General features: G+C 48.2%; 4 protein-coding genes across 4 annotated transcripts; 2 read left to right on the top strand and 2 right to left on the bottom strand.

Moving 5' to 3' along the window:
• Positions 1 to 454: 454 nt before the first annotated feature.
• Positions 455 to 2,710, bottom strand: C922_03493 (hypothetical protein; the record flags this gene model as incomplete). The annotated part of the gene is made up of 1 exon (XM_008819085.1): positions 455 to 2,710. The coding sequence occupies one exon, from the start codon at positions 2,708 to 2,710 to the stop codon at positions 455 to 457; it is 2,256 nt and encodes a 751-aa protein (XP_008817307.1).
• A 1,146-nt stretch (positions 2,711 to 3,856) lies between these two features.
• On the bottom strand, positions 3,857 to 5,152 carry C922_03492 (hypothetical protein; the record flags this gene model as incomplete). Its single annotated transcript, XM_008819084.1, has 2 exons — positions 3,857 to 4,751; positions 4,917 to 5,152. 2 exons carry the CDS (start codon positions 5,150 to 5,152, stop codon positions 3,857 to 3,859), a joined length of 1,131 nt encoding a protein of 376 aa, XP_008817306.1.
• Positions 5,153 to 6,446: 1,294 nt separating this feature from the next.
• C922_03491 (hypothetical protein) lies at positions 6,447 to 7,790 on the top strand (the record flags this gene model as incomplete). The annotated part of the gene is made up of 1 exon (XM_008819083.1): positions 6,447 to 7,790. One exon carries the CDS (start codon positions 6,447 to 6,449, stop codon positions 7,788 to 7,790), a length of 1,344 nt encoding a protein of 447 aa, XP_008817305.1.
• Positions 7,791 to 8,741: 951 nt separating this feature from the next.
• On the top strand, positions 8,742 to 10,141 carry C922_03490 (ATP-dependent HslUV protease, peptidase subunit HslV; the record flags this gene model as incomplete). Its single annotated transcript, XM_008819082.1, has 5 exons — positions 8,742 to 8,804; positions 8,945 to 9,028; positions 9,245 to 9,283; positions 9,497 to 9,623; positions 9,831 to 10,141. 5 exons carry the CDS (start codon positions 8,742 to 8,744, stop codon positions 10,139 to 10,141), a joined length of 624 nt encoding a protein of 207 aa, XP_008817304.1.
• Between the last annotated feature and the right edge of the window lie 56 nt (positions 10,142 to 10,197).

Raw genomic sequence — 10,197 nt, 5'->3', positions numbered from 1 at the left:
GTAAAAAGCAGAAGAAAAATGTGCGCTATAAAAATCTGCATAAATTAAAGAAAAAAGGAGACGTAAAATGTAAGCAGGGGGTACAAATGGAGATGGTGGTCGATTCGCCACTTTCGCAGATACACAAGCGCGCATTTCTGAGGCACCTTGTCCACTGCCAACGTCCCCCACAGACTGACGACTGGCGAGTTGCCAAGTGCGGTCAAATGGAGTGACGCGAAAGGCACGCCGCGTTCACACGCGCTGCTACTGTGCTATTGCGCTGTATTGCTGTACTGCTTTAGTGCTACTTCTTGTGGGGCGCCATTTCCTGCATCTAGGGGCCCCCCTCATCTGTCCTTTTCTGTCCCATTGACCAACTTTCGCGGGGTTACCTCACTCATGACGCTTTCCCATTTCCCCATTCGCAGCTTTGCACATTTTTTCATTTCCCCCTTTTTCATCCGTTCGCACCTCACTGGGGGGGCGGGTTATAACTCGGGTACGCGCCGTACTGTGCATTTGGGGCTGGGTTGGCACCGGGGTCACCGCCCATCATGTTGGAAGGAGGTGGGGGGGGATAGGAGTAATTCATCGGGGGGTAGCTACTTCCTGGGGGGCCCACATTTTTTTGGGGCGGGCCTGGGGGAGTCGTGCCCATTGGTGGGGGGGCGTTCGGTGGAGTCATCACATTTGGGTTAAAATTTGAGAATGTGTTTGTTTTGTTCATTCCTTTGGCGACAGGATGTCCTTGTTGGGGAGGCGTCGACCCAAATGGGGGAGGGGGTGGAGGAGGAGGCGAAATCGGTTGTGCGCTGAAATTTGTCTTGTTCGCATTTCCACCTTGAAATTGGGCGGGCGGCATTGGGCTGCTGGGCTTGGCAAAATTCATGGTGCCGGGGCTGCCGCCGGGAAATGGCGGTTGAAGTGGTTGTTGCTGATGCGGCTGGTACGGCTGCGGCTGCTGCGCCTGCTGTGGTGGTCCGCCAGGTGGGGGAGGCGGTCCGGGGATGCTCGGCTTATTACCCATGGGTACCACAGCTGCTATACTGGCAGGAGGGGGTATACTTCCAGGGGGGGGAATTGCACCAAACTGTGGCGGAGAGACGCCTCCTTGCTGTGTGGGAATTTGTGGAGAGGAATAATTCAGTCCACCAGAGGGGGGATTGCCCTGATCTTGTGCAACGGGAGGGGGTGGAGGAGGAGGCGGAAGTCCTGCGGCACCCACAGGAGGACCACCCATAGGGTAAGTTGCAACATTGGATGTGACATTTGAAGCGCTGGTTTTCTTATGTGGAGGAATTAAATAATTTGGAGTCACATTTTGTTGACTCATGGTTGTGTTATTCTTTAAGGGAGGTGGCATCATCCCTGGAGTCATGGGAGGAGTGACCGTCTGACCATACGGATTGTTACTATTACTCGTTTGTGGAGCGTTTAGTCCAGCTGCAACCATCCCTGGGGTGCTTACGCTGCTGTTTGGAGCTCCGGCAGGGTTGATCCCGATACTATTGGGGAAGAGTTTATTACCATAGTTTGTCTGACCCGTGACAGAGTTTAAGGCATTAGGTGGTTCGTTTTGACTACCAGGGTTCTTACTGTACGATCCGGTGTAAGGGTCCACCTGGTTTGTTGGTACATTCCCCATGGGGGGTGTGGCTGCCATAACTGCTCCGCCGAGACTAGTCCCCCCTACTTGATCGGTAATATTTTCTTGTGCCTCCATCTGTGCATGCAGCTTCTCATTGTCCGCCAAATTGCATACCTCTTCCCACACGCCGTCTAACCCTTCTCTGTACAGGTAGGCATTTTCATTTGTACATGCAATGGCTAGGATGGTCCCATTTGGTGACCAGCACAATTTACTAATTCTGTCCTTTACCTTAATGACTTGTCCGTTCCTCCACTGGTTGTTACTTATGTCTTCTATCCACAGGATTACATCGTTTTCATCTGAGCAGGAGGCGATTATGTTTGTGCAATTGTTCAGGTTAGGTCTCCATGCGATGTCTTTAATTGCAGAGTTATGTGGATTGTCCTTCATTTGATAAACCTTGTGAAATTCTTTCGTGCTGTTATCAAAAATCCATATGATCACTTGATTGTCAAAGCCTCCTGACGCTAGTTGGAATGCATTTGGATGATCTCCCCCTCCGCTTCCTGCCGATGGTGCTGCTGTTCCTACTCCAGGTGCTCCATTGCTCCCTTCATTCATATGTTTATTCTTATTCGTCTTCTCCCAGTTTATGCAGGCCGTTCCATTCAGGTGCGCTTTCACGCTATACTTGTTCCACTGCCCTTCCCCATTTGATCCTTTCGCTAAATCGTACGATATGATACTAATATGCCCATCGGAGCAGGCACAACCCAGGTGCAGCCCATACTCATGTGGAGACCACTCTATATAGTTGACGCTACTGTTGTGTTCATTGTTCACATAAATGATTTCATATTTATTCATTTGTACTTCCTTATATATGATTACACTTTTGTCGTAGGAGCAGCTAGCTAGGAGACTGCCATACTTGGGGTGTGACCAACATACCTTCCACACAGCTGAGCTGTGGTCCCGCATCTCAGCTACGCACACGGGCTCCTTTGAAAGGCTCACATCGAAAATTTTGACCGTATTGTCGCTGGAGCAGGTCGCCAATTTCTTGCTGTAGTAGTCCAGCTCGCAGTCGTTGATGGGCTTCTGGTGGTTCGAGTCGAAGACCACCAGTTCGTTCATCTTGCCAGGGGGGGGGGGGGTAGCGGCTTATCTGGTTGGAAGTTTAGCTGGTTGGCTACTTGGACGTTTATCTGGTTGGCTTCGCGGCCTACTTGGCTGCTTTATTATGGGTCTCAATTATGCTGCTTGCTTACTCGGCCTGCGGCCTCAAACCCGATGCGCCAACGGACGAATGCAAAAAGAAAAATGATAAGCGGGACATGCAAATACATGCGTGCAGCTTAAGTGTTGTACCCTCTTGGCACCCAATCTTCCAATCAGTGAGTGGCTGGGCAGAGGAACAATACACGAATACGTTTCTGCGCTGATATATGGTCACGCACGAGCAGGTGAAGACATACCAGTGGCAAGGGCGTCAATAGGGGCTGACCTTCTTTCACTCGCAAGGAATTGCCTCGGCGGGAACTGTATCGCCTGAAATTGTATCACTCGAAACTGTCGCAGTGGCGCGCGCGATTTGTTTGAGCGGTGGATAAGCAGCGGAAAAAAAAAAGAAAAAAAAGTGGCAAACGAGGGGGCAGCGTCGTGTGGGTAAGCCACATTATACATGTTCAAATATGTTCATCTATGTTAGCACATAAATCTGCATACGTGCGGGTGGGTATAGTATACTACGTTGCGCACTGCGCGAAGGGGTTTTTCGTTTCTCTTCCCCGCCCCGCGTTTTCAAAGGGTAGAATTTTTTTTTTATTTTAAAGTGCACTCGCCTGAACAGGCGTTTAACGACTCACCCAAATGGGGAGAGAAGCATTATAATAATCATACGTACTAGTTGTAAGCGAGTGTGATCGTTTTAGGTAGTTTTTATAATCCCAAGGGGGGAGGACAAAAAAGAGGTTTGCTGCTACATAAACAGAAGAGAAGGAGAAGTGTTCCCTCCTAATGTTAAAGAAAAATGTGGCAAGCCATGAGGCATACGCTTCGATCGTGGGGAATGACACAAGTGGCAGACCGAAATTCGTTCGAGGGAAAACTTCCCCAAGGGGAGAAGTGCACGTGAGGGGGGCATCCGAAGTTGTACGGATGGGCAGTTGTACTGACCCCCAGTTGTATGTGTATCTCATATGTATCTCCTGCGTATCTCCTGCATATCTCGTGTGTATCTCCCCCAGGGGATGGCTCCGCGGAGGGTCCACCTCGACGGGGTCAGTCCCGCCGCTCAAATATAGCCAAGAAAAAACCATCCATAGACTTGGACTGCGGCAAAGAATGGAATGGAGGCTCGGATAAAAATAAGTTGTGCTTCTCACAAAAATACTTTGCCTGGTGAACATTCTCTGCATCCAGAATGCTACATGTGATGTAAACAATCTTTCCATTCTTCTTCACATAAAGTAGAGCCTGCTGGAAGATCTGTCTCTGTAGATTCACATAATCGTAGAGCTTGTTGTTGGTATACTTGTGTTTCATTTCTGGGTTCCTCCTTAAGGCACCTGTTCCGGTGCAGGGGACATCCACGATGACCGTGTCCATATATCCAAATAACTTCTTCAGCAAAATGTGATTGCTATTGAGAAGGATATAATTCTGAATACCTGCTCTCCTGAGTCGAATTTTCGCTTGTGATAGCATTTTATCTCGTATATCATGAAGGTATATCTTTCCTGTGTTATCCATTTTTGGTGAAAAAGCCAATGTTTTTCCCCCTGACCCTGCACAGAAATCGAGTACCTTGTATCCTGGCTGGACAGGTATCTTCGAGCTAACTATTTGGCTAGCTTCATCCTGCATTTCGAAATAACCCTTTTTATATTCGTAATTATTTTTTAGAACATAGCTTTTTGTTAGTAACAATCCTTGTGGAGAGTTTACGCATTTTTCGACAGACACTCCTTTGCTCATTAGAAGTTTGTAGAGATCGTTTCGTGAGATTTTATTTGTGTTGACTCGTAGGAAGACTGGTGCCTTTTCGTTGAGGATGGACATAAGCGTGTGGCTTTTCTTTTCTCCGTAACAGTTCACCAACTGCTCGTAGAGCTCCTTCGGGAATGAGTACCGCACGTGTGCAGGAATATTCTTGTTGTTCATTTCGTACTTCCATCTGGGGGGGGTTAATGGAAGAAGCATGTGGAGTTGCATGCACTCTCAAGTGGGGAGCGGTGCATTGGTGCATCGACGCATCAGTGCATTAGTACTATTTCAATGCGGATGGCACGCCGCATAATCGCCGCTGAGCACCGCTAATCGCCGATGAGAGCAAACCAACTTGTCCGAGGAAAAGTACGTCTTAACCACGTTGGTGTAGAGCGGAGAGGGGGCGGACAGATATGAAAGGAGCGTCTTATTCCGCATTATGTTGTAGACATGCTCCGAGATGAACGGCTTGTCCTTGCTCTTTATGTTGTTCCCCTTGAAGTACAGGCGCATGTAGATGTCCAGGGGGGACAGGAAGTTGAAGCTGTTTAGCGCATTTTCGATATGCCGCAGTCTGAGGCTGTTCATTATTATTCTTATGTTTTTCAAAGTTAGGAGGAGGAGAAGAAGGATGGTGGTGGGGGGGAAGAGTGGGCCCGCTTCGGCGTGTGCACATGCTCGCAAAAAAAAAAAAAACAGGTGCAAACGGTTCAGTAAACGTGGCATGCCAGCTGAGCTAATGTGACGCCCCAAGTTTTGCAGAGGTTAAAAAAAGGCTACTCCTTCCTTTTTGAGGAAAGCACTACGCGCGTTGTGTCCAGCTGTGCATGTGTCTACAAAGGTACGTGGCGCTATGTAAAACGGTTGCAACGCTACATACGTACATACGCAGTGTTTCAATCATTTGTTCATTTTTTTTTTTTTCTTTTCTTTTTCTGCTCAAAGTGGCTGTCCCATTCGAGTGGACATAGAACTACTCTTTTCCCGCATGCTGCCTCAATGCTACCTCAAGGGGAGAGTAAACAAATGGAGACCTCCCTGGTGCGATGCTCAATTGGGCAGGTGAAACGGCGCATAATAATACCATTTCTGGTGTTCTCCAAAAATGGAGGGAACAAATGGGCGGCTGCTTCAGCGGCTCCTTCAGCGGCTCCTTCTGCGGCACACCTCGCGCTCGGTGCGGACTGCACATTACTTCGCGGCACAGTGGTTTGCTCGAAAAAAGGGAGAACAAAAAAAAAAAAATAAACATACGTTCACAAAGGTGAACTTAAAAATGAACGACGTTGTGTCCTTTTATCCAGCTAAAGAACCCACAAGAGGAACTAACCCAACAACGGGATTTTTCTCATGACGAAAAAGGAAAAAAAAAAAAAATAGCCCCTTTTTTTTTTTTTTTATTTGCCCTATTTTTTTGTTCCCCGAATTGATCGGCAAGGGGACATACATCTCGAGGAAGAACAAATCCGCGGGGGATAAAAATAAAACTCCAACCTACCAGTCACGATAGATATAATGCCCCTTGGAAAGAAAATAAATGTCACATCAGAACGGGCTCCGCGCCTGCGTAGGATCATCACAAGCGCTTATACGAAGGAATATGTATGCATAAGTATTATTTACCCTAATGATGCTCCCCATTTTGTGATGCGCTTTTCTTCCCGTTCCCTATGGTAATCAGCGACTTGGTTAATGGAAGGAAGTTCAGGGTTCATGGTTGATTCACCAACAACCTCCGTCGCGCGTGGCGCAGAAAAGGTGAAGGCAACTTTGTTCGGCGCGTCATTTTCCACATTTTATGCAACTTACGTGGTAGGCCCAGGCAAAAGGCGCCAATTCGCGACAGCCACCCGGAGAGGTGTAACCCCCACCAAGCGGCCCAATGGAGCAGGTGAAAATCCTCGCTCTGTACGAAAATCACGACATCGTGCTGCTGAACGCGGAGAACGAGCGATGCGAAAACAAATTCGAGGCCCCCGTGAAGGACGCGGAGAAGAAGATCTGCCAGCTCAGAAATGGGAGCTTCCTCCTGCTCAGCGTGAATAAAAAAGTGGTCTCCAAATATGTCTGCACGAAGAGTGCCCCCATTTCGACTAAGCACATGCGCGTACAGTTGAATGTTATCAGGCTCACGAACAATGAAAAGGTAATTATCGGGGGAGACAAACTTGGGAACGTGTACGTCTGGTCCTCCCTCTCAGGATTATTAATCACTTCCTTCCAAGCGCATTACGGCATCATTAAGGATATCATAATTGACCAGATAGCCAACGTCCTCTACACCTACAGTGATGACAATATCGTTCATGTGTACAATTTACCTGACCTGTTCAGAAAAAAAAAAAATATAACTCCATTTCTACGCTATCAGCACAGCATAAATGCAACAATAACTCAGATTCTTTCAGTGACGCCAAATGTGTACGGCTCGTACTACTCCTTAGTGACACTTACTAGCAATGGGACGCTACATGTGTGGGGATTGAAGACCAAGGAACCAACTCACATTTTGAAGACGAGCTCGGAGAACTGCACATACATTTGCACGAATGACCCCTTCAACACGCATTTGTATCTGTGCAGAGGGAACAAAATATTTCGAATTCCCTTCTCCCAGTTTGACCAAAGGGAGGCAGATTCTTCTCCTCAAGTGAGTCAGGGTGTCTACCCTGAAGAACGACGCGCGGAGGAAAAACTAGCCGCCTATGGCGACTACGTTGAGGTTGAGGTGAGAAATGGGGAGCACAATGAAGCTCAGCTGCAGGGAAGTAGTTCCCGAAAATGCCACTCAAAGGTGAATTTCCAAAAATGCCACTCCCAAGTGAACCTCCAAAAATGCACGACCTTCGTTGGACACAGAAGCCAAGTAATCAAATGCCACGTAAATAACAAAAGGGAAAACATGGTGTCCCTAGCGAGGGATGGAATAAAGATATGGGACCTCTTCCACTGCTACGCTGTGAAGACACTGAAATATGGAGAAAACATAATTGACTTTTTTGTTCCACCTGTTGGTAAGCACTCCATGTATGGTTCGTGCTACTTTATGGAGTTCCCTCACCTGCTCCTCGAATGTGAAGATGATGTCAAGGTGCATAACGTGGACTATTTTGACCACGTCGCTCCTGATGCCTTTGCGGGTGGCAGTTACAGTGGTTACCTCTCAGACCGAGATGAAAGTTTGCTACTTCAAATGGGAGCCATCTTCGACGGGCTGGAAGATTGACCCGTTTGGCCCGTCTAACCCTTTCGAGGAGGAATTCTCAAAATGGGGAAATTTCAGAATGGCCGCACTAGAGGGCATAATTTTAGGACCTACACATATTTGGACCCCCCACCGGACACATACACATAAACCTACATACATAGACACCCCTGGGGAGTGTTTAACGGGGGAGGAAAACATAATCGAAAAAGAAGTATTCCTAAGTGGGACACTCCAACTGGGAACGGGGGGACTCCCCATTCTGAGGTGAGCGCACAACGGGGATACAGCCCCACGGCCAAACCTACCACCCCTTACGCATAGAAAAGAGTAAGCAGCAACTTCAACGAGCGGATACCCAGCATGGTTCCCCTCACCCCTAAGAAGAAAAATCGAACCTTTGCGATCCCCCTCTTTGTAAATCACTGCGCGCGCAATTCAGCCGACACGGACATGTGGGGCCCTCCTTTTTTTTCACTTTTTTTTCACTTTATTTTTACTTTATTTTTTTTGCTTTATTTTTTATTTTTACTTCATTTTTATTTTATTTTTTCGAACGCGCTTCAGCAAAGCGCACAGTAGTCCCTGCCGCACGCCGTTGCGACTCCACTCCGCCATCCCATTATACCACTCAGCTAGCTCCTTAACTGCTCCACTTTTTTTTTTTGTTTTTCTGCGCATGGATTGTTCATTCGTAGCTTCGTCAATCCCCACCTGTGCAAGGGCAGATTTGATTTTCTCCATCCTGCGCATGCAAAATAGCTTTTGTGTATATCTCTTTCCTACTCGCACATGTAGAGACTGTAAAAAAAACAAACCATTGCTGCTCCCATTCGAGTTTTGTTAATTTTTTTTTTTTTAAGGGAGATACTGAGGAGCCTATCACCAGGTTCTCCTCCCCTAGGCCAATTTCAGCGCCACCCACGGGTTTTTCCCCCTCTTGTGAATCTGAGCAAAGCCAGGCGAAAAAACATGTTTGTAAGGCACCTCTCAGGCTTGATTAGGGTTCCCCCGGCGATCGGCCGAGCGACACAGGTGGGAATGCACAGAACATCTCTGCGAGTGTTCCCATCTCGGATCGTCCCGCTGGCATTACCACGGGGGGTATATCACCCGATCTGGGGATCTCCCCATGTGCCTCTCCACACATCTTGGCTTCTCTCCCCCCCTTGCAGAGAAACTACTTCGCCCCCACGGCAAGGCTGCTCCCGCCGCGACATGGCACGACCATACTGTGCGTGCGCAAGAACAACGAAGTGGTAAGTGAGCCTAGAAGTGGAAGAGAAGGCAAAGTCGTGACGGGGGTTGACAACCTAGCAGTGTGGAAAATAACCCTTTGGCATTGCCACCAAAAAGAATGAGTGAACCCCCTCGTTACTTGTCCCCGCAAGAGCTACAAAGGAGGGAAAAAAAAAAAAAAAAAGTTAAGGCGTTACAACACACAGACACGTTAACCTTTCCCCCCCCCTCTTCAGTGTCTAATTGGAGATGGAATGGTCTCTCAAGGAACAATGGTAGGCGTGGACATTTTACCCCCATTTCCCTCTGTGTTAAGTGAAAAATGGAGGGGACGCTCATTTTGCGAGTTGTAACCTTGTCGTTTTGGTGCCCATCATGTTCTCGCGTATCAATAGGATCACTGGCATGCCTATTTACCTGATTGTGCCTTTTTCTTTTCACTTTCCTTCTTACGCCTTCACCGTTTTGCACTTTCATTTCTTCGCCAGATCGTCAAAGGGAACGCAAAGAAAATAAGAAGGCTGAAGGACAACATTCTGATGGGATTCGCCGGGGCCACGGCGGACTGCTTCACCCTGATGGACAAGTTCGAAACGAAAATCGACGAATACCCAAGTGAGGCCTCCCCCTTAACGCGGATCACTGCGCGTGTGCGGTGACGAAGTGTGTTGTAAAAGCGCATTTCCGAAGCGCATTTCCGAAGCGCATTTCCGAAGCTCATTTCCGAAGCTCATTTCCGAAGCTCATTGTCTAAGCACGATTACACATGGGCTGCTCACAGTTCACCTTCCCCCCATTTTTTCCCCCCCTCACTACGTGCAGATCAGCTTCTCCGAAGCTGCGTCGAACTAGCCAAGCTGTGGAGAACCGACAGGTACCTGCGACACCTGGAGGCAGTCCTTATAGTGGCGGACAAAGACGTGCTGTTGGAGGTAACTGGCAACGGAGACGTTTTGGAACCATCTGGAAATGTCCTGGGCACAGGGTCGGGGGGCCCATATGCCATAGCAGCAGCCAGGGCACTCTACGATGTCGAGAATCTCAGCGCCAAGGACATCGCCTACAAAGCAATGAACATTGCTGCGGACATGTGTTGCCACACGAACAACAATTTTATATGCGAAACGCTTTGATGTGTTGTTAACGCGCGGGCACACACATTGAAGTGATGTCCCATTTCGAAGTGTCA

Source organism: Plasmodium inui (genome assembly GCF_000524495.1).
Source record: "Plasmodium inui San Antonio 1 unplaced genomic scaffold supercont1.15, whole genome shotgun sequence".
In the NCBI taxonomy this organism is placed as follows: Eukaryota; Apicomplexa; class Aconoidasida; order Haemosporida; family Plasmodiidae; genus Plasmodium; species Plasmodium inui.
This window is presented reverse-complemented; position numbering and strand designations above follow the sequence as displayed.